The sequence below is a fragment of the Psittacula echo genome, assembly GCF_963264785.1.
Source record: "Psittacula echo genome assembly, chromosome: Z".
NCBI classification, from domain to species: domain Eukaryota; kingdom Metazoa; phylum Chordata; class Aves; order Psittaciformes; family Psittacidae; genus Psittacula; species Psittacula echo.
In genome coordinates, this window is record NC_137742.1 from 90,964,327 (window position 1) to 90,988,944 (window position 24,618).

At 39.2% G+C, this 24,618-nt stretch overlaps 1 protein-coding gene and 1 long non-coding RNA gene across 19 annotated transcripts in view; one reads left to right on the forward strand and one right to left on the reverse strand.

Annotated features, from left to right (window-relative positions):
- The window catches only part of LOC308231343 (nuclear envelope phosphatase-regulatory subunit 1), a 30,087-nt gene extending 19,171 nt beyond the window's left edge, over positions 1-10,916 (reverse strand). For 5 of the 12 annotated variants that reach the window (XR_013958643.1, XM_080636619.1, XM_080636618.1 and 2 more), the window contains exons 1-4: positions 8,418-8,489; positions 5,381-6,114; positions 4,697-4,861; positions 370-542 (exon numbers count right to left, since the gene is read on the reverse strand). Coding sequence is in view for 9 of the 12 variants with exons in the window: in XM_080636619.1 (XP_080492745.1) it covers positions 370-416 (47 nt within the window). In the remaining 3 variants the exon portion in view is untranslated. Of the gene's footprint in view, positions 1-369; positions 543-3,627; positions 4,862-5,380; positions 6,115-8,417; positions 8,490-10,612 lie in introns of those variants that run through there. The other 7 variants (XR_013958644.1, XM_080636616.1, XM_080636615.1 and 4 more) reach the window with 7 other exon arrangements.
- A 182-nt stretch (positions 10,917-11,098) lies between these two features.
- Positions 11,099-23,402, forward strand: LOC308231923. Of its 7 annotated transcripts, none has more exons than XR_013958756.1 (3): positions 11,099-16,383; positions 22,073-22,729; positions 23,153-23,402. It is a non-coding gene; the product is annotated as an uncharacterized lncRNA (long non-coding RNA). The 7 variants fall into 7 exon arrangements; XR_013958757.1 differs by having other exon boundaries at positions 22,073-22,168; positions 22,601-23,402; XR_013958758.1 differs by having other exon boundaries at positions 22,073-22,168.
- Positions 23,403-24,618: the final 1,216 nt, after the last annotated feature.

Genomic DNA, 24,618 nt, shown 5'->3' on the forward strand with positions numbered 1-24,618 from the left:
ATCCAACACCCATACAGGGTTACCAAGACACAAAATGCCATATTAACAGCATTCAAGCTCTCTATATTTCTTCATACCACTATCGATTTTTTTCTTAACATAAGGATGAAAAGCAAAACATTCCAATAGGAGTAGATAAAATTGTAATAACTAATCTAAACTCTGCTCCTGCCATTAAAATTTCATGACAGCCTACTGGAGCAAGAAAAGCTGCTCCCTCAGGGATTTCAACTGATATAGGTATATTTACTCAAAATTGAGTTAAAGCAAGGGAGGCTGACATTCACATTCACAGCTTTTAACACGAAAACCCCTCTCTTTTCCATGCCAGGAGTACCTCATTCTAACCAAATACTAGCAACTGCTTACCGGAGGGCACCTGCAGCTGTCTCTCGAACAGCTAAACTGTAATCCATCAACAATGGTCCTAAACAACGGACCACGTCTCTCTGCAGGAAGGCTGGGATTGCCTGCTGCTCCTGCAACAGCTTGGAAATACTGGCACAGGCATACTCTCTCACTTCAGCACTTGGATGTTGTACCTGGGGAGACAAAAACAGGGCAGATTAGGGGCAAGCGAAAAGGTAGCTGGAAGTTTTTACTGAGTGAAAAGACGGATCTGCCTTTTGATTTGCAGGCCGAGGACTGCAGCTCCTCTTTTACCGCTCCGGAATGGAATCAGGAGGTTTTAACTTCCATGGAAGTTTATGTATCTTTCCCTGGGTTATGTATGTAGGACCAGACGAATCCTATTTTGGGTGTTTAACAAGAGAGCTGCAGTTCAGACACAGATTTGACATTAGCTGTCCCTGGTGAGACCTCATAGCTACTTTCAATTATCATGTTTAAAAAATCTGAAAAAGGACAAAAATGGAGGAAAAGTACCATCAAGGAAATATAGCAGGCAAAATATGCCACCTTACACAAAAACTGAAGAATCAAAAAATACAAATAAAACATGACAGCTTTTAGACTAAAAACATCTGCCCCAAGTCAAGGAGCAAGCATTCTCTACATTCACAGGACAACACTGTCTTGTCCTGTAAGAGATTTATGTAGATGTAAGAATCATAAACGATAAAAATAAAAGAATGTCAGAAGTGCCTGTCCTGGGAGGTCATGGAGCTTGTCAAAAACCCAACAGAAAAGACACACATCTGCTGAAAAGCAGACTGGCAAAGAGTGGTACCTCACAACCTGCCTGACACCAAGGTGTCTGCGCTCATCCTCACCTGTGCATTTACGTAATTTTTTTACTCTCTTTCTTCTTTTATTTATAAGATTAAATAGGCTAGTCCAGAGGAATAATTAAGCAGTGATTTGTTCAATGAGTTCTTTTAGGTGAAGTGAACACAGGGTATTTAGTTCCTTAAAAGAAAATGGATTTTTACCGTAGATTCTAATGTCAGATGTGCAGAACGAGGTTTAAACTAGCTTTTATCTGTAGCACTTAAACCAAAACCAGGAATGTGGCCAACACGTAGCCAAACCCAATCTCTTCGGCATTTTCTGTGAGTTATTTCTCACCTGTGGATCTTGGACTTATCGCCTTGGCTACCATAGGAGCACTCTCCAGTCGGGCAGACTGAACCCAAGCACTGCAAGAACTCCTTCAAAGCCTCCCCTGGGATGAGGAGCTTAGAGTAGCCTCCCTCTACCAGTCAGGAAAGCGAGAACGAGAGCCCGGTCGGGGTGCCGAGCCCGGAGATAGCAGCTGCCGGCCAACCGGGGACGGGGCCGCCGCCGCCCCTCCCTGCTGAGCCGCTGCGGGCGCAGCCGTAACGTCGCAGAAGCGACGCGGCAGTGGAGGACGAGCCGCACAGCTCCCTCCCGCGCACGAGAGCAGACAGGCCGCACCGCGTCCAGGTCCTCTACACCGCCAGGAAAGCCTGAGACCTATCCCCACCCCCCACCGGCGGCGGAGGAGCACAGCTCCCACCGGCCACGAAGCCTCATCGGGTCGGGCCGCGCTGCGCTGACCGGTGCCGCGGTCCCAAGCCGGGGTCGTGCCGAACCCGCCCTGCCGGCGGCCACTCCCGATTACTCGCCCGCACCTTCTCCAGCAGCTCCGCGGCCGGCTCCTCGTCCGGGTCGTCCTCCTCATCGCAGCGCTGCTCCAGGCCGGTAGGAGAGAAGGCGACCTGCCGGAACCGCCTCTCCCGGCTCTTCCCCATGGCTCTACGTCCTCCACGCGGCTCAGCGCCGGCGCACCCACGTGCAGACCCCGCGCAGACGCAGCCCAGCCCCGCGCAGGCGCAGCCTGGAGGACCGCCCACAGCCAGGAGATGCCCGGTTATAGATAAGGCCACGGGCAGAGGGTACCCCCAGCACAGGGCTCGGCCAGAGCCCGGGGAAGCGCCACAGCCAGAACAGCGCTACAGCAGCCCTGTAACCCTGGCACTAAGAGCATCCTTCTGGCTTTTGGGGTTTTAAGCAGAAGGTGTCAGAAACGTTACCACAGGGATAACTGGCTTGTGGCAGCCAAGCGTTCATAGCGACATCACTTTTTGATCCTTCGATGTCGGCTCTTCCTATCATTGTGAAGCAAAATTCACCAAGCGTTGGATTGTTCACCCACTAATAGGGAACATGAGCTGGGTTTAAACCGTCATGAGACAGGTTAGTTTCACCCTGATGATGATGCGTTGTTGCAATAGTAATCCTGCTCAGTACGAGAGGAACCGCAGTTCAGAACCCTGGTGTGTGCTCCTGGCTGAGGAGCCACTGGCGCAAGGCTATCATCTGAGGGCTTATGACTGAACACCTCTAAGTCAGAATCCCGCCTACACATAGTGATGCTCCTAGGAGAAAAACAACTCTAACTTCAAAGCTGGGCAGATGGAGCTCATCTAGCCTTGTAAGGCCTTCCATCTAAGAGAAAGACGCTCTAACCAAACCTACAACATGAGGACTTTGTCACCGTCCAAGCTAGCTAGGCCCTGGCAGATAAACCTCAGGTGTAAAGGGTGGAAAGTTCCACGCACACTGTGCCTCACCTAAAAAATACACGGTGCAGGCCCAAAGGTTTTACCCACACTTGCAAAGCCCTGTAGAGACAGGCAAGGGACAAAATGGCAGGTGATAAGCTGCACTGGAAGCCACAGACCCAACCCTGCATGCAGGCGGTTCAGGACATTGGTCGCTCCAGACTGACCCAGGAGATGGCAGTCTTGTTCGGAAACATTCTGAATGACCAAGCAGCCTTTTTTCCAACCAGATTTGCCTATCCCACGTTGCTCTTTTAGTCCTCATTGCACTTGTAGGTAAGCGTGGGTAAAGCCCTTCCCAAATCTTCGTTCGCAAAGCCAAGCCATCAAGAGCATCCGCATATGTGTTCAGGGCCCTGATGTCTACTCCACACACTTCCCCAGGTCAAAAACTCTGAACAAGGTAAATGCTGAAAAAACCATTTCCTCCGAGAGCACTTAGAGAGGCAGGATTGACCTGGACAGTGGAAAACTGGAAAGACTTTCTTTCTGGTGTCAGTATCGTACACTGCATATCATACACTGAATACAGGAAATGTTGGTCCAGTATGAAAGTTACAGACTTCAGCTATAAACTCCCGAAGCTCTTCTGCATTCGAGATCAGTATTTGCGCAGTACAAAAAATACCAGCTGTTTATACAAAGAATTTATTTTATACACATTGACCTACAAAATATACAGCAGTTAAAAATAATAGATGGGCATAAGGGAAAAATTACAAGAGACAATTCTGAATGTCTCAACTGACATGGTTACATCCATAGGCTGCCTTTAAAAGGCAGTCTAGCTTGTAGCAGGCATTACTGAAGTTGCAACAGCTTTGCAGTTTTAGTCAATTAGAAGAGTTTGAAACCATTAAAAAGGCACCTTGAACAACCTGAAACTCTTTACAATTTAGCTATTCAAAAGTTGCACTTTATGCACATGACATCCACATCTTGCTTTTAACACTCAATAATAAAATTTGTTATTTTATTGTGGCACTCTATTTTCTCCACCAAATCTGAAGTTATACATTTTTCAATACTAGTTTCATATTGGACTATCATTGCATAAAAATCCTCTCAGAATGGTTACGTGGACTTCAGATACAGTACAAATACAGTCAGGAAGGTACAAGCATATTTAAAGTACTAAAATCTGAAAAGATCAGTGTTGTGAACCAGATCACACCATTAACTACACATGATCACAACAGAAGTGGCTGGTGCACTATATACAGAGATTGACAAATGTGATCATTGATGCAGCTGCAGTTTTTTAACAGTGAGACCAGTTTTCTCTACAACAGATAGTCTTTCCGCAAGCCTTTAACCAGTTCCAAAAAGAATGACCATAAGACAAGGACAGCTGTAATGAGTAAGTGTGCTAATAAAACATCATGGGAATGATAAGTGTTCCTATCAATACTGTTCATGAGAACAAAAAAATCCATACAGCACATATTACTTCTCTTCCTGAACACTGGCATCCATCTGCTATTTACAATAGCTTACAAAGACACGCAACACACATGAGGTTTGATTTTCAAGTTCAACTTCACAGCCGATTAACATACTTCACCTGTATGTTCTCTTCTAGCTGAAGTAAAAAAAGTGACACTAATACTGAAAAGGAGGTAATCAGAAGTAGCAAAAGCACTGATATTATGATAACAAAGAATTTGGATAAGTATTCAAGAAGTAATATTGCACACTTTCACTGTCACCTGTGTAAGACTTTCACTCCCAGGCAGTGACAACCAGTCCCGTTTGGTTTTTGTTGTCACACTACCTTAAAAAGGTCATTTTTGGTTTCCATGGCAGTGGAAAAAACTGAAGGAAGACAGCCCTTATTGAACATGAGGCCTAGGTTTCAAAATTAGTTTTCCAGTCTGCAAGACAGAAAAAAAAAAAGTTTAGACCCTGAAAGTTGAGCACAAGCTCAATTTCACAGGCTAAGTTTAGAATTACACACAGAACAATACTAATTATTCTACATTCCAGTTTTGCAGATACACAGAATTTGTTAAAGTATATTCATAGAATCACAGAATGGTTTGGGTTGGAAGGGACCTTAAAGCTCCTCCATTTCCACCTCCCTGCCATGGGCAGGGAGGCCTTCCACTAGACCAGGCTGCTCAAAGCCCTGTCCGACCTGGCCTTGAACATTGCCAGGGATGGGGCAGCCACACCTTCTCTGGGCAACCTGTGCCAGGTCCTCACCACCCTTACAGTAAAGAATTTCTTCCTAACATCTAGTCTAAATCTCCCCTCTTTCATCTTAAAGCCACTCCCCCTTGTCCTGTCACTGCATGCCTTTGTGGCAAGTGCTGTTCAGAAAATAAAACTGTGTGCCTTCTCCAATTATTTGCATTTTTTTTCAAAAACAAGGTTTAGGCAGTAACACTTACATCATCACAGGACATGTTATATTCCGCCAAAACAGTTCGACATCGGGCTGCTATACTGTGTGGATTGTGTCAAGGAAAGCAGCTAACACTGGTATACAGAGCAAGTAAAAACCAAAAAAGCAGTATTAGCACAGGTTTCAATAACAGCAGTAACTGCAACACCTTTAATCTGAAAAACACAATTGAAGGATACATTGATGGTGCCACCACTCTTTTATGTATTCCAGCAAAGAATAAGCCTATTAGGGTAATACAACTAATGGTGAAAAATGGATGATTCCAAAGTGATGTGAAAAATGACACCTAGGAAAGAAATCAAATTAGTCCCACTACATGCTTCTAACACATACAGAAAGTTGCTGCCTAGTTCACTTAATTAAAAAAAAAAACAAACAAAACAAAAAAAAAAAAAAAAACAAACAAAAATACCGCTCCTAGCCATTTCTGAGTACTTGTGAACCATTCTTTACATAAGCATTCAAGATGCACATACTGGTAAGCATTATTGTCCCAGGACATATTCCAGAACAATTCTGGAGAGCTCAAGAGCTTACCTGAAAATTATCTCCCAGTTTCATGGGAGAACCACCTGTAGCCTTTCAGTTTTCAATATTATACTTGATTGCCACACACTACATTTGGGATTAGCCTGATTCTTACCTTTTGTGTCTCTGGGTCTATTAACCAGTTCCAGGCACCAGTCGCTGTGCAGACTGACACCACTATCAGAATCACTGAAAAAGAAATGAACAAGAGTCATAAATAGTATACCTCCTATCTACAAGTATTTCTTTTTCATCAACAGCTCTTACACATTTCTTTCTTCTCCCACTTCTGGGGGGCAAAAAGCTTCTAGTTGGAAGGTAGAAATAAAACAGGCAAAGAAACTTTGATTATGTGAAACCATAAAGATTCTGTACCAGTTTCGCAGACAGGACAAGTAGGTACCAAAATATAAATTCTCTGAAGTAAAGACATCCAAATGCTTTGGAGAAACAAAAGTTTCTAAAATAACACCATTAGCAAAAATATGAGTTGGAAGACTGGAGTAAGAGCTGTACCAAATTTTCAGTATGCTCTTTGAGCTTATGCAGTCTGGGCAATGGAAATGAATCACCACTACATTGCAGAGATGAATTAAAGCATCTATCCCATTAGCTCTTTTACATCAGAACAGCCTGAGGCATTAGCAACAGCAGTTTCAATGGCATATCTGAGTTGTGTTATACTCCCCACCACAATCAACACAATTACAAGCAAGAAAGCCAACACAGAGAAAAAACATAAACACAAAATTCAAACAGGAGTCAGAAAGCATGATAGCATTAGCACATGAAAATTAATAAAAACCTGTACATATCCAGAATAGCTTAGGAAGAATAATCAATTCACTGTAAATGGATAATGCTAGATACGTATTAGAGTAACATAAGATACTAGACTTATTTTGAGAGACTACAAAGGTTGGGGAGCAGGGGTTGGTGGAAAAAGAAAACAGTACAAATATAAAGGTAGAGAAAGCTCATATTGCATTGTACAGCCATGAAGCCTTGCAGCTTTCATTGGGCATCTGGCAGTTCTGAGTGTTTCCTGTGGAGCCTGAACTTCTGATGCAAATAAAGTCTTTTATGGGGTGAAGGGGGAATAAAACAAAAAGCAGCACAAAAAAACCTGAAGAGCCAGAGTTACTGGCCTTTGTGGTCTTTGGGAAGAACCTGAAAACAAACCCCAGATATTCATGAAATACTACTTCTAGGTTCATAAGACTGCTGTAATTTACTACTGAGTTACATATTCCTTCTGCATATTACAAAATTAGAAACAAAGTTAAAAAATAACCCTAACAAGTTATGCTTTCAAAAAAAAAAAAAGTTGGAAAAAATCTGTCCAAAGCATACAGCTGCTTCTCTATATAAATACTTTTTTTCCTAGGATAATAGGAGGAAAAGTTAACATAGAGTTAAATCCCCCATTGTAATGAAAGTAAAACATCTCTATTTTACGTGAATTACAAAACTAGGAAAAAACTAGAAAAAAGTAGGTAAAAAAATTAGCTAGTGAAAACAATACTAGTTATGCAAACTTCATTTAAATATGCTTAGAAGCTCCCAATATTTTTTTTTCCTTTTGTTTTTTAATTATATCTGACAGTAAATAGCAATTCTGGAAGCCAAATGCACTCCCAAAGTAGGTGCACACAAGTTGGGCAGACCTACTTAGAAATATCTACTTGCCTCCCAGCTGCTTCAAAACAATGGGGTTGAGGGGGGTGTTGGGGTTTGGTTCATTGTGTTTTGGGGTGGATATTTTGTCGGTATTGCTTTTTAAATAGTCATTCCTCCAGTTCATTCATTTGAAATTAATCTCTTGGCCTCTCAGGAAAAAAAGATGCTATTTTATATGTTCTAAAAAAATGTATGCATTTTTTGAGGACGGAAACTTCGGTAGAATCTCACAACAAAAAAGGCAATCTATTTTCACCCTGGACTACTGATCCCGAAGTTGGCAGCCTATCTGTGGATTTCTTGCCTTGCCCCTGCCTTCAAACTCCTGTTAGAACAGAGATGAGGACATATTCTGCCCTTATGGCATACTGTTGTAACTTTTCCACCTTCATTTCAGAAGAGAGAGGAACAGAAGGACTATTTCACTCAATCATATTTAGTTCAAGTAACTACAGTGACTGTCTGGGAAATCTGAATCTTCAAAACAATAGCAACAAACCCCCCCAGAACAACAAACCTGCAAAACTACAATAACTTACTGTCCCAACTACTTCAAGAATAATTCAGTCTTGAGCCAGTTCAATCTTGACTTTATTTTTCTAACTTGGGCTAAAGTATTAGTTTGTTATCTTGAGATGGTTGTTGTTTATGATTATCTTGTTGCAGAGTGTTTGAATGTATGCCACAGAAATTTTTAAAAGAGTTTAAACACAGATTTTTGTTTGGGCAAATATAAATCAAAGATACACACTGGTAAATCTAAAATGCTTTAAAGAGAGAATCCTATTTATTTCTTGGAACATCACACTTACTTCTCCAACGTCCTGTAGCTGGTTGCAAACATGCAATATATTCGGTAAGTCTTCTTTCAAAAGCTTTGAGATCTGGGGAGGATATATATCAAGCATAATTAGATGCCCATTTATTTAGTAAAATTTTAATGAAAACCATAAAAGGAATTCACTTTTCACCTGTGCACATCCACTTTTTAAACACTCAGAGAAAATCAATGCAATGGTCATTCACATGCAATAAAAGCACAGTCAAAGTAGCTTCGAACATTTTAGATGAAAAGTACAATGATGGAGTTATACCAAATGCAAGAAACATTCCCACTTACAGAAAAGAAAATAGTAGAGAAATCAGAGTATTTTAGACATCTTTAAAGATACTAAGAATTAGACTCAGAATAGCTTAAATAGCCCTTCCACACAGGGAAGGAGAGGAAAAAAAAAAAAAAAAAAAGAGTACCACAGTTTGGAGTATTACGTCCATCAGGAAACCATTAAGTTCCATTATCTATATAATCATAATTAAAATTACCCTTTGCTAGCTGTTCAGGGGATTATCTGTGGCAGCATGGCTTTGATGACTTTTGTTTCGTAGAAACTTTTAATGCCATGATATAATGCCATGATACACACACTATGTCAAAACCCACAGTAAACACTATATCTTATACTTTTGTGGGGTTTTTCCTTTAAATAGATCTTTCTTCATATTGCCATCATTCTCCCACGGTCTTTCCATTGAAATTGCTGTTAAATGCCAGGCAGCATTTCAAGTGTATACTCCTAATTTGTTAAAAGAAAAGCCAAACAACAAAACAAAACAACAAAAAAACCAACAAATCTTAGCCATCTAACGTTTCTCTACAAGGAGCTGTTTCACCTGAAGCCTATGTTAGATTTCTCTTCAACAAGGTCAGTATCTGACAACTCTCCAGTCAAAGGTAGAATTTTACCTGCAGTTAGGTTTTTCTTAGCATGAGTTTAACTTTCAGCTAAAGTATTTCCATTAGCATCACTCTGGAAATACTTCCTTCAACTTGCAAATATTGCTAAATTATTTACCATGATAAAGCAATTGAAGGATAAGATTAGAAGAAATATTTCTCTTATGATCATGTCCTGGGTTCAGCTAACACAGTTTTCGAAATTGTAAATTTACTCCTAAGTGGTTCGCAGGTGAATTCAGGAGGGAAGATTACAGCATTTTGATTCCAGCCACAGAACAGTTAACTAGTCTTAATTACTGCCAACAGCCCGGTAGTTATGGCCTGTCCTCCACCTCCCTTCTGGGAAAGCTAAGCCACTGCCAGCAATTAAAGCTAATTAACTGTTCCCTGACTAGCACAAACCCCTACAACCACTCACTGAAGTGAGAGGGGGAATATGAGGCATCAACTGAAAATCTGCTATTTGAGACACAGCAGCCTGTGGGCATAAAAATCAAGCTATTGATAACAAAGCTCTCCAGAAAGCGCTTGTATAATGTAGACGGCATTAAAAAAAAAAAAAAAAAAAAAAAAAATCACAGGAAAAAAACCCAACAAAATTCACCAAACTTTCAAAATACAGGCACTTAAATTTTCATCTTATTTTTGTCTATATATGCTCTAAAAGTCTTCTCTGCTTTTATCACTTTGACACCTGGCAGCTGTAACTAGCAAGGTACACTTCTTTGATCCCTACAGCTTGTACAGACACAGCAGCAAAACCATGACAACATCAGACTATCATTTTTTGTTAACATGTCTACCTCTAGTATCTGCCAGAAAAACTTGCTAAGGCTAAGACACTGATGCGCTTCTAAAATTTCTACCACACTTATTTTTGGACACTAAAAACTCCTTTGAGGTTTCTGACGTCCTGTAAACTAATTTCAACGAAGTTGTAACCCAAACTACCAACGTTCTCAGACAACTGCAGGCTACTCGAGGTCATGCTCTTCAAACGCAAGAGGAGCCCTGGCAAATGCCTGGTGTGCTAAGTGGGGCTCAAGGCTGTAACGGCTATATTTCACGTAAAGACCGTGAGTGGAGAAACAGTTATCGCAGCACAGGAGAATTTTAACACGCTAAAGTCGAGAAACCTCGTTGAAAAAGGGCACGGGACCCCACACACAGAGTCCGTCAGCATAGGCCTCCCCTGCGGGCGGCCACAGTGCAGCGGCAACCCGTCCCCGAGCCCCGGGATGCAGCCCCACAGACCCCGCCCCAGCTCGCCTGTCTGGGCCGAGGAGCAGCGCCAGCCCCGGGAGCGCAGTGCAGAGGCAGCCGAGGCCTCCCGCTGCCGCTTCGTCCCCCGCAGGGCAGCGCCGCGGAGAGGCCCGCTCCGGAGAAACGAGGCAGCGCGCTCGGACCGTGCAGGCGCGAAACCGGAGGCTCCCAGCACAGCTGAGCAGTAGCTACGGGCCCGCTCCGTGCCGCCGCACTCACCCTCAGCCTGGTCCAGCGAGTTCATGGCGGAGAGGCGGAGGCAACGGTAACCCCCACCGCGCCGCAACCGCCCGTCGCACAAGCCCAAAAACCCCGCCCCCGCAACAACACCCCCCGCTACTGGCCAGCTTTCTACTCGCCACGCCTTCCCTGAGCAAGCGCGGCTCGCATTGGTCATGGAGAGTGCTGGGCGTGGCTCCCGCCATTGGAGGGCGGGGCGGGGTGGGGTGGGGTGGAGCTCAGCTGCTGTCGCCGCTGTGGGGAGAGCTAGGCCATAGCTCGGGGGTTTACGGTTCTGACAATGTTGGGGGGGAAGGTTCACAGCGTTGCGGCGTTTTGGCCCCTCTGGGGCGCCTTCTTCCGCGTGTGTGCTCGCTGTATCCGGTTGGAGGAGTGCGAGGCACGCCTGTGTCCGCCCGGCTGTATCTCTCCTCCCGCCCTGGGCTTTGTTTACGAGTGGTTTTTCCTGCAGCGGCGTTCGTGCGGCGCTGGAGGGATGCCCTTGGGATGGGTCAGTAGCAGTGGCGCGTCATGCGGCCTTTGCGGCAGCTGTCGCCTGGAGGGTGCAGACACCCGACGTAGTGCTTAAAGGCTGAGGGTTTGTAAGCGTCCCTTTGGATGCGCAGAGATCAGCCGTCATCATCCCGTAGCTCCTATTCCTGTCTCCTGCAGCCCCAGCCAGGATACTAAGGTGCCGAGCTGCTCTGCTACCTGCTTTCCTGCAGTTGAGTTAGAGTGACTTGAATAGCGAGTTCTCCAGGGATCAAGAGTCTCTGCACTGCCATCTGTTTCCAGCGAAGCCATACTGGAGGTCGGACTGGTGTTTTGTGGTGCAGTAGGCGTTCTGTGCTGCCATCCTCCAGAAGCAGCCACGGGGAACTGCGGTGCTCGGGGATAGGGGTGTGGTGTGGACAAGACATCACTTGTGTACAAAGACTTTGTTGAAGGAAACTTGAGAAGTCGTGAAAACATGATTTATAGTCGTTTTGATCTCATTAATTTTAAGTGTAATCGCAGAAAAATGGTGTCTTCTAGAAAGTCTTAAATTACTCTTTCTCTGGTGATGGCCCACTGAATCAAGATGACAATATAATATTTTCTTAAAAGCATTTGTGAGTTCAGCTTATTATAGCTGTGCCTAAGTAGCTTACGCTAGTTTTGCCAGTGTAAAAACCAGCAGCAACATGCCCACCAATGCTGGTTGGAGTTCTGTCAGCCACATCGGAAGGCTGAGCACCTCAGGGGTGTTTTTTCTAGCTGTTGTTAAAGACTATAGCAGATATTAGCACCAGAATATTTCACTGGATTGAAAAACTGGAGTCTGGGAAGTATGTATTTTCTTCCTTACTTGCAGTTGATAGAACCTTGAATTAATCACACCCCATGAAGTTAATGTTACTCTGAAAAATGCAGTGCTGTGCGTAGCCTTTGGAGACTTCTTGTATCCTGAAAGTATCAGAAAGTTGTAATTTGTACTAGGCTATTAATACTTCTGTGAGTTTGTTGATGTGCAGATCTCCCGCTGATCTTTTCTGTCTTCCTTTAGCTGCTCAGTTTAGTTCTGAACAAATACAGGTGTCTTAAAGCTGATTTTTATTCAAGCATTCATGATTTGTGACACTTAAAAGCTGAACTTACACCAGGAAGAAAAATCCAACAGTAATTATAACTTCTGTGGTGTTTGTAATGTAAAATTTCTTGGATAGTTCAAAATGCTTTTATTTTCTCTGGAATTTCCCAGTTAGCTTTTACTCTTCCATACAGTTCTCTTGGCAGGAGACTAGGTAAGGTAAATGAGACAAGACAATATAACTCTCATTGTACTACAACTATAAGTTGAATAAACAGTTTCTTAGGCTTAGTGCATCTGTTAATAACCCTTGATACCTTTTTCTGCCTCTGAAGCCTTAAAATTAACAGCTTAAGCAAAAGGGCTTAGTATACATTTGGCTTGCTTCACAATGCAGAGATGATTGGAAGAAACATGCTTTGTCAGCTTAGAATGATATCTCAAGTATCTCTTTGAGGTGCAAGGGATGCATCTCTCTGAGTTTAGCATCTTTGGTATCTGGTTCTGGTTCTCACAGCTGTACTTTGAGCATAATGTGGGAGCATCTGTTAGCAGCATCTGCTAACGGATAATTAGGATGGGTTGCCTGTTTCTTAGTTTGACTGCATTTCTAGCCTTCTCTTGAATGTTTTCATCTATGTAATCCCTTCTCCTGCTTATTTTTCTATAAACAATTCCTCCCTCTTGAGGAAACATGCTACTTCAGAGATACTGTGTTAATGTTTAAGGCTGTTAAAAATTCAGTCTTTACATTTATTACTCCATATATTTTTATAAATCTGTTTATTGTAGTAACTACCTTCCACATTTGAAGAGTATTATCCTAACTTGCATTCAGTGGTGCAAAGATAGTATTTACATGCTTTACATGGACAAACCACAACCAGAGAAGTCTGCTGATACTTTCATTCTTTCTTTCTTTCTTTCTTTTTTTTTTTTGTTTCTCACATTGCTCCACCCCATAACTGCTTCCAAAAGAGCATGTTCTGAAATAACATGACAATCTCTCTGCTAAGTAAACTCTCCTTACTCTCTGTGGTATTGCAGTTACATCAGGGAAGTGGGAGATAATTTCTCTTGGGGCTTTTGGCTAATCATCTTTTGAGGAAAACCACAATGTTCCTGGACGAAATACAGAATTTAAATGGATTCTTTGTTTTTAATTATTTGTGGTCAGTTAGATTAGATGTACCTTTAGAAACCAAACAAAACATACGCCCCTAGGGCTATCGTATGTTTGTTTACATTAATACATTAGATAATCTTCCTCTGTATGTCTTGTCTTAGGCCATAGGATCTCTAGGAATTCCAATTAGTACAAATAGAGCACAACATATCCTAGCTCTGTTTTGGAGCATACTTAACCACTGCAACAGAAGTATAAAAAGAGGGTGAAAACAAACAGACAAACAACAAAAACCACCCTGTTTTTTTGTTTTTGGTTTTTGGTTTTGGTTTTTTTTTGACAAAGCTGTACTCATGAAAGACATCTCTTGGTACAGGACAAAGTAAGCAAGGATGTATGAGCTCATCTTAAAGCAAGTTCATATGGACAGTTCAGGATGTAGCTTTTCAGTAAAGTCTATTTTCAGTACTGTAATGGAAGAACATGCTTAATTTAGTGTGTGTAAGTGATGTACAAGTGATGCATCTTATTATGGGAAGCAAATAAATGAAATATTAACATAATTCACTTCAGATACTGGCAGTTGCTGATGCATAATGAAGGCCCTTTCTACTGTAAACTTAAGGAAAAAATGGATGAAGCAAAAGCTTTAGAAGGATCTTGTGTAAGCAGAAATCTTGTCTAAGGATGTCCCCCTGTGGTTGCATATTTTTGCAATGACTGTTGTGATGCCAGAGTATTTCTTTTGCCTTCCTTTCACCAATGTTGGGAGGATCTGACTGAGCTGCTGTATGGTGAATCATAAGGTGTTCATTCAATTAGGCAAACCTGAACAAGGAAACATGACCTTTTAGCATCTCTCCAGAGTTTGTTAATGAAAGAGTGGGGAAGGAGAAATAGTACATCTCTCTTATCTGATACAATGACACTTTAAAAAAACAAATATAGTATGAACATCTATTGAATGGGCTTATTTCATTATTGTTTAACACTTTGTATTATTCTAGATTTTAAAAGATTTTTCTGATGTAACCTTATATTCTTATGTGTGTAATTTTACGTTTGTATATATGAAACCTTATATTCTTACCTCCTTCCATATAAATCATTGAGGATCATGTTATAAAAGTCATTCTTTCTCATATGATTATTCAAAGGATTTTGACAACTGAATAGGTAAGAAACTTTCAGAAGCATAAATAGAAATTATTCTAAAGCTTTAAACATTCTAGCTATTAAACAGGAAAATATTTTTAATGCTATAGCAGGAATATACATTCATTTTAATATTAATCTGGTCGTGAATAAATAGAATATCTAAGAAGTATCTCATGCCTTGAAGCCTACCAAATTCTAGACTGTGTTTTTTTAGTTTGAATTCCAAAGTGTTATCTGTTACAGGTGCTTGGCTACAGAGTTTGTCTGTGGCAAAAAGAGTGGATGTCATCCTGAAGAGTCATCCTGAAATTTTTGAGGATTCTGTGACTAGTTACATCTCTCCTTAAATAATCTTTCTTTTTATTAGTGGTCAGAGAAACTTACTTTCCACTAGAAGCTAAATCTAGCTAGATGCTACTAGCATAAATGCTATTAGTATGTGATGCTGAGTGCATACTTGATTACCTGGAAATTATTTTCTAACTTTTGGATTTTATAGTTTAAACTTCTAAAAATAAGCTTGAAAAAAAGCTCTTGAGAGTTTAAACATTATCTAACTCAGTCAAGCTATGGTTAAGTAAATTTCATGTTATTAATTTGTTATTCATGCAGTTTATAAAAATGTTGAAATGGGGTTAGGCTATGTAGTCTTTTAAGAACCTTTATTATAGTAGCTCTTGTAGGAAGTTAAGTGAGGCTTTTTTAATGAACTACTAGAGTAATTTAAAAATGAGATGCACAGCTTGACAGGAATATCACTGTGTTGAGCACAATACTACCTAACTATATAATGAAAGACTATAATGAATATATGAAATAATTATAATGAATATAGGTAATGGAAAGAGTGTAGGAATGTGAGTTATAAATTTAATCCCTGGTAGAACTCAGTGGCAAAAAATACATAGATACTTCCCTTCAGGGTGGAGAAGATTATTCATGAAAGTTTTTCTGTTACTACCTGAAGAAGTTGTTTATCCCATTACTTCTAGAGAAGCTAATGAATGGTGTAAATGTAGTAGCATGTGGGAATGGTGTGTGAGGAATAAATGTAACTGAATTGCAGGATAACTTATGAATTTACCTGTGCTCAGCATGAGTTCTTCCAAGAAGGTACAAGAGGGATATTGATTGAATAACTACCTGGTCTTTTGCACAGGCAAGTCAGTGAGCAATAGCATCTGCTTTAGTAAAAGAAAACCCCAAAAACAGTCTGGTGACTTTTGCTAGTCTCTCACTGTCTTTCGTTGGAGTGAGATTTGAGTTCCAGCATCAAAGGAGAAGAAAATTCAGGAGAGAATAGGACAAAAATAATTCTCTGTAGGTTGAAATAGATGAATTGACTGTTCTCAGATTAATTCTGAGAAGTCTGAAGCTGAGTTTAATTATGTTTCTTATGTCTTGTTTGTCTGTAACAGATTTCCTCAGGGAAAAAGAAAAGGGAGGGGGGAAAAAAACAACCTAGCTTCAAAGAACTATTTTTATCATTTTTGACAGTATTGTTACATGGTAAAGTAGTGAAGACTTGGTGATGTTCTAATATAGTTTTGCAGTCTGTGCTGTTGCTTAATTGATTTTTCACTTGGTTGCAGGTGACTGCTCTAGGGATGATTGTAGAGAGAAGCTCTACTTGCAGTTTTACCAACAGATGCAGAAAGAATGAGACCTTCTGACTGTCATTGTTGCCATCAGCAAGGAGCAGAAGTAGGTTTCTATTGAGATTTTTTCAGCTAATTCTATTACAGAAATGATAATTACATGGGTAAGTGTAACCCAGTTCAGAAATGTGACCGACAAGTATGTAGATAATATCTGAAGATCGTGCCTATTTAATGTTTCTGGATCTCCTTCGTACTTACAGTTAGTCCTAAAATTTCTTATATATCTCTCAGTCTTTGGAGTATGACAGCCACAAGGGACTGTCTAAGTTCTTTAAAAAGAAGAATGACTCAAGTCTGATCTTAATTCTTTTCTGCTTTAAAGACCATCTTGCAGCATTTGGTTATATTTTATGGTCTCTTAATATAGGCATACTAAAAGTAGTTTCAGATACTATTGTTGCCTGAGTAATCTCTGCGGGTTTTGATGCATGTCAAATATCTTTCTAATGTGAAAGATTCACAGTTGCCAACAGAAGGAAAAATTGAAGTTGGCTATATAAAAAGGACTGTAAAATGCACAGAACTTTTGGTCTATTCTTTAGTTCTTAGTACTAGGAGAACACTTAGGAAAAATGAATTATTAAAGTAACATTCTGTTAAACAGAAGACAAATGTCTGTCACAAGTGTTTAATCCTGGAAGAGCTAGTTTCCATTATATTGCTGCTTATCCTCTGGAGGCGAGCTGGATCAACTTGAATACGCAGGTCTTAACCACCCAAATACACAGAATTTTTTTTTCTTGTTAAAGGACTATCTAGAAAACTGGAAATCTAAACTATAGCTCCTTTGACTTCCTTATTGCTGCTTTGATATTTCAACTTTTGTTTCTTTCCTCCTCCCCGAAGCAAAGTGTGTTGTACCAAATTTGTTACTGATATCGATTCCCTATGTATTTAATTCATTTGAAACTTATAGGAAATGTAGATGATCTGTTCTGCCTTCACACACCTTCTAACAACAGAATCAACGGAATTATTTTAAGCTGAGACAGTTGCCTTTCTTTGTATTAAATGCAATGTTTAATTCCCTTCCTCCTCACTGACCTCTGTATTTGACATACCCCCTTCTGATACTCAAATATGATTGGGACTACCACAGAGATTTTTCTGTTTCAGGTCATGGAGTGTTGCAGAAATATAGCAGTACAGTTGGAATTATCAGTTGGAAATTCTCTGACACTATCATAGTTTAGTGATCTATTTAAATGTTTGGTCAGTAGTAGAGAGACTCAGAAGCAAAATAGGAGGAGCTAGAGCTGCTGCAGCTGTGTTGATTAATATGCCTGAAATGCAAATATCATGTGGGATTATCAGAGGAAGTTGTAAATTGACTTCTATTTTTTTTTAAGCAATTAAAAATAATCGAAGCTGACAAAACAATTTGTTTTCACTTGTTCCAGCCCAAGTGTGTTGCTTTAATATGTAAATGAAACACTGTTAGAACTGTTTAAAATATAAGTATGTGTAATACAGGATATGAAAAAAACAGTTCTTCCTTGACTGTCTACTTTCCTGTTTGTAGTTTCAGGATCAGTGTTAGCAAGCTTTCTTGTTGGTGAAGCAAATGGAGTTTGTGACTTTCACCTCTTCATGTTGCTATCAGTAAGAAATGTGATCTTACAAGTCTAAAAGACTAAAATCAAGATATCTGTAAAATCCTTAAAGGATAATGTGTAGCATTTACCCTGAGAACATATGGATCACTACTGTTAACTTTTGTGCCCTCTATCTTCAGTGTTTTTTCAAGAAACAGGCTACTAACAAAACTGCACTAATGTCAGTGTAATAGTTCATATTGTTTTCAGTCAAGTATTTCCCAGCATATGAGGATGTTGATGGAGAATCAAATGCTAAATAGAAATGATTTCAATAATTAGAGTATGTCACTCAAATCTGGCACTAAAATGTGATGAGGCAAGAATTGCTAACTGCTTTTTTCTCCGTGTGGTTTAAACAGAGATCACAGTTACTTCCTGATGTAGAAAGTGTATCTGATCAATGAGCACACTGTTTTGTGGGTTTTTTTACACCTCATAACACTGGACTTGCTCCTTTTCTTTTGGCATATACAAGATGGCAAGAGCACAGCAGTAGGAAACAATGACAGATTTTTATTTGCATATAGCCAACTTCTCTTTTTCTCCAGGGCAATATGCTAGATTTATAGGCAACTGGTTACAAGAACCTGGTGTCGTAGTGGAAATAATATACCCTACATAAGTTAGATCTCACACATGCACTCCAAGAAGCTAATAATGGTTTTGTATTCTAGAACAGCCTAATTTAGCATTTCCATTGTGCACTGTAATCATGTTTCACTCTGCTATCAAAAGAAAGTTGTGCTTGTTTGACAGATGTCATCTAAAACAGTCCCCATTCAGAATTGCAGTTTAAATTTCTTTTAACCCACTAAAATTTTAAATGCTGATTCATTGTACTTCTGGGTAAAAGATTTGACCTAGTTAAAATGAGACAACTTTGAAATAGTTCACTGAATTTGTAATAATTATAATTATATGGAGTGATTAAATATTTGTCCTGGATTGCTGCTTAAATGACATAAAATGCATGGAACAAATTGCCATATACAATAATTAATGATAGTTATATAGAAATTGCTTAATTAAAATTTCCATGTCTTGAGTTGATTCTATGTAAATGGATCACAATTATTCTTAAAGTTTTTATCTGCATTTGTTTCAGAACTTTTTATTGTAAATTCATGAATTTTGCATCTTGTATCAAGAGCACAATAGTAAAAAGGCAGCTTCTCCTGGAGGGAAAGTATCTGCCCTATTCTCTAGTTAGGTAAAATATATGCTGAAATTAAGGGGGGGGGGAATATCTGTTCTAATAATTTTATTTCAGCTGTAGATGTTTGTGAAAGTCTTTGTATAGAATTGGGAGTCTTTTTCAGTTATAGCTTTAGGTTATGAATGGCCAGTAAAGTTTTTACAGTGGGAAGGAGAAATTACAGCTTTTCATTTATATTTCAAATGAAGTTTATGTACTGGTGCTAAATCAAAATTAACCTCTGCATCTACAGGAGGGCTATATAAATATTGAACTGAAGGCTTTAAAAATTTCCCTCAGTTATATTGCATGGACTTAACAGCTATATTTTTCTACCTTTTTGTGAATGTGTGAAGTAGATGAAAATACAAGCTTGTTAAAGCCAGCTATTTCATCTTTGTGGTGCCTCATAGCATGCCTGTGGAGGATGCTCTGGCTCTTCTAGTTAAAGCTTTTGGGAATACATTTGCTGAGCATGAGCAACAGGAGTGTACTTGGGTTTCACACAATGCAGATGATCTGGTAGATGACTGCCTAGCATGGCAGCTGAGAGATTACAGTGTGTCTCTGGGCATTAGATGTTTCTGTTACTTGTGAGGAAATACTTGGATTGGGTGGAGTTGAGCTCAGTAAGTGACAATGCGAACAGCAGAAAAGACAATATTGAAGTATTAATATTTTTTCCAACTGAAATACAACTTCAAGCATCTTTTGAATCTGATAAAAATAAGCTTGATACATTCCACATAAATAATCTGTAAATAGGCAATAGAGATGAAAAGTTCATGTATAAAATGCCAGTGTGTGTATTAATAGTCATGTGCATCATGAAGTAGGATGCTTATGTTCCTCACAGAACTAGATCTGTTACAAGGATGTATACACAAGTCCTCTAACAGGCAATTGCTCTCTCACAAGTTGTGGTTGCAAAATGAGTATTTCATCATCTGTTAATGCCTTTGAGTATTTAAGTTTTAGTAATACTGCACACGTAAATGAATTTAAGTTAGTGATATCCATCAGTCCATTAAGTGGGATGCAACTCCTGGTTTAATATAATGGCGTATAAACTTATTTTATCTAAATTATAAAATCCAGAACATTTCTAAAAAGAAAAGAAAAAAAAAAAACAACCAAAAAACAGCCCATAAACACACAACACACACATGCACACAAAAACCCAACAACAAACCCAGCCACATATATAACTTACAGACTTAGAATATCTGTGCCATTTTGAGCTACTCTATGGAAAATTCTTGGATCCGCTTGTGATAAGGGGATAGTGAAATTCTTGCAGGCTTCTACTTATGCTCTTTATCTTTTGAAGAATGGCTTACTGCTTTTGTTCATTTAGACTAAGTCTTGTTGAACAAACTGATCCTTCAACTGAAGTTGAAGTCAATGTGAGGATGCAAGCTCATGCATAAGTGTTGCCACCCATACTTTAAGTAAACCTCCACCTCTGCTGCTGCCAAGCAGGATTGCTTTCTTAAGCCAGTCATCCCTTCCTCAGGTTAAACCTTCATTTGGGTGGTAGACCGTCAGGAACTCTTCTTACAATACTACTTCAGTTTTGTATTTCAAAGTAATTAATTGTGTTTCCATGATTGACTTGATCACTTCTCACACTACATTTACTCATAGAAGTAGAACAAAACCTAGCAGATACTACATGAACTACGATCAAGTAGGGGCTGGGATGTGGAAGAATCCAAACTTGCAAATATTTGGGAGTGATCAAATGATACTTGAAAGACTTAACTCAGCCATGCTATTTTCAGAGCAAACTTTATGTGAAAGAATGAGAGAGCAGGGGAGTGTACTATTCTTTATCTAAAAAAGAATTCATTCTAACATTATGAAAGTGTAAGAATATAAAGCTCATCTTTCATGTCCTTAGTCTGAAATCAGATTCAGCTACTGTCCTTGCATCTGTTTGAAGTTGGTATGGGTTGAGGTGAACACCTGGCTATTTTAGAAAGGCTTTTTTCCTCCCATTGTGAACTTTCCTCATTCTACAAAGCTTTCTTTTTTAGTTACCAAGTTGGTTGCATTTCTTTTGAGTTACTAAAGCTCATTGAAAACCAAAAGGACAGCAGAAACGGCGAGGGCGGTTCAGGCTTTAAACATCAATATTCTTGGATGCATAGTATTAGAGTATGGTGCTTTAGTATAAATTAAATACTGCTTTAATGATTAAAATGGGGAAGTCAGCAAAAAATATTGTGACGCTGCTTAATTGGATTATTTTCTTTTATTAAATGACAGTGTAAAAAGAAACCACATGTACACTCTTGACAGCTATTGATGTTAGTCCTGGGTCTGATTTCTTGGAATGAATACTAGGCACAAAGTGTATGAAAACTAGTGACCTACATTATGGTCATGGATTAAGTCCTTGCTTAGAACCAAACTCAGATGACATGTAATATGCTTGTCATGAAAAAATAGCTCAAAATCTGGCTTTAACTTTCCATACAAATTGTAATTCATTTGTCAGTTTGTGATTTAACTTGTGTGTGCAGCTAACATTAATATCAGGAAAAGTTTTACTTTATAGTGTGCTCATGCTAAGATTAGTGACACTGCAGGCCAGTATGCTCTGTTGTTAAACGTGGACAGGAAGGTTATACTTGTAGCTCAGTGGTTGTACATCTTTTGAAGTAGGGCACTAGGAATGGTAAGGACTAAGGCATTTGTAGCTGTTGGTGGGTGGTGTCACTACTTTGTCCACAGTTCCCATTTCTGTACCAGCTTTCAGATGGGTAACTGGCATTTTTCAAGCCTGGTGTTTTCAGACCCTCACAGTTAAGACTGTCCTGTGCAAACAAAAGCAGATTTCACTGTTTGTTTTAAACCAATTGCAATAAAAAACCAAACACCATTTCCAAACAGGACTGTCAGATGCAAAGATAATCTTCCACCTCTTCTTTCAGCACCTGCTAAAGGATTTGGACTTCTGGGATGTTTTTGATATCAACCTGCAAAATGGCCACTGCTTGAAGGGACACCTCTCCTTTCACCACTGCCAGGTGACAGTGACAAAGCTCTGTAGCTGCTTGCTTTAATAACTCTAATTTCTAGTTAAAACCTTCATGATGCTGACAACAATACATCTATTCTAGCTGGAAACTTTATTTCATTTAAATAATGAAAACGATGGCTGGCTGTCTTTAAGCCAGACTCAGCCTGAAGATCCTCTTCCTATATTGGGATAATTAAATATGAGTTTCTAAAATGTACAAGTCCAGTAGGTTTCTTTGGCTTTTCCATAATAAGGAGGGTACTTAGCACATAGATGCCTGTGTGGTTGTTACTGTTGTTATCAAGCAAAATGAAATGTTATTCAGGGTAGAAAATCAATAATGTAAATTATAATTGGAATATTTAAGACTTAAAATAGGTAGAAAAAATATTAGATACTGCTGTAGATGTAAAATAAAAATAATAATGCATACTTCCAGATTCAAGTATTTTTTTACATGGAGAGACAAAGAAGGCCAGATTTCTAAGACAGCTGGAGAAGATGCAGACCTTGGGAGGGAGATATCTTCTGTACCTTCTGGCCTGTAGGAGGGCTAACCAACTCTTTTGTAGGTTTGTCTTTGGTTTTGTAGACATAAGGCATGGAGAAAGGAAAGTGCAACACTGGAAACAACTTTCTCCACAAAGTTAAAAGAGAATTAGCCCCATAGTGACTGATACCTCGTACAGCTAATGCTAATGATAATCTAGCTACAGAGCCTGTCAGAGCTGCCTGCTTTTTTTTTTTTTTTTTTTTGTTTTGGCACTGAAGTGAGAACTTAGGTGTTAGCTTACCTTTGAGGATATTAAACAATCAAAAGTTTATAGCAAATCATTAAGTTTGATTATACATAAAATGAAGTATTGAGATGGCAATTAACCTTTCACTGATGGAAGAGGTGAATTGATTTTTAGATACAAGCAGATGTGGGGAGGGTCACCACATAGAGAAATTACAACTATCTTGTAGTGTTTGTTGTATTTTGTTGCAGCTTTTCATGTGTACAGCACCAGTGGGAAACCTAAGAAGACACTGCTGACACTGGCAATAGTGAAAGTCCTGTAACCACACGAGCATTGCACCTTCTGTTTCAGTCCTATGAGAACTTCTGAAAAATTTAAGAAGGCTTTTCTATTAAAACAAATGTTGATGTGTGTCAGTGCTGCACCTTTGTAATTTTAAATTAGATGCTGCTAAACAGTCACAAAATAAAGTTACCTGGTTTATGCAGTTGTCACCAATTTCACTTGTGGTTGAATCTACATCTGGCTATTCAAGTTAGAATGGGCAGGTCTGGTCAGACCTGGCTTTTGGTGCATGTTGAATGGGAGGGATGGGATATCTCTGAATTCATGAAAGGGCATTGGTTATTTTTGCTTTCACCTTTAGAGACAGAAAAGTGAACAGATTGGCTTTAGCCTCAACCAGAAGTGTTGGTGTTACTTGTTCACGTAATAACTGACACCTTTGAACCAGTTTTATATTGATCTCTTGAATATTGAATTTGCTTGGGATTGGTTTATGTTTTCAACTGTTTTCACTTTCATTATAATTTAAAGTTATAATAGTGGAAAAGTTAAGGAAAATCTTGAAATAATTGTAGTTTGAAAAGCAGTCAATCAAATTAATGTGAAGAACCACTTTAATATGTAGTTACATACAAACCAATCAATTAGATTTAAAAAATATACTTAACAACCCTTCTACTGAAATATCAACTATTCTTGGTTTTAATACATGCAAAATTAATGGTAGACACTCTGCAAAAATACTTACTATGAAGGTTAAATTATTGTTTATAGATTGAACATGAATGTTGATCAAAAACTGGATTTTTCCACATTCTGAAAGGCAATTACTTTGATATGGAAAGTGGTTTAGATGTATATGAAGCACACATTAAATGACTGAAAGTAACTTCTGTGATGCATTAAATACATCGTAGGTATTGCAGCCATAACACTCACTGTACTTTTTCAGAAACGAGTAAAATTTTAAAATGGTTGTGGTATCTTTAAAAATGGGAAGTAGTTTTTATTTCAGATATTTCTGGAGTGTATGACAGCTACTTTCATAACTGCAGGAGAAAATTTCTGTTGGTAGTGAATAACAAATTCTAATGTGTGCTTATCAGTATATCAGAGAAATTAAATCTTTTTGTTCTTTTTGCAAGACAAGCTAATGCTTTCATGGTGGATTATGTAGTGAAGCACTTTGCTGTCTAGAGGGTTACACAGTGACTTCAGTATTATGTTTTTCTAACAGTGCTTTTTTGACTTTATCATAACTCATCTCATCAGATAAGTTTTCATTGTTTAATTTGTTCATTTTATGAATTAAATCAATTCATAAAGTCAATTTTGCCAAGAAACAATACCAGCTATAGAATTAAATAGAGCAAATTTTCCCTGTAGTGAAAAATGTGGAATATAGTGCTGTGCTTTAGAACAAAGTAAT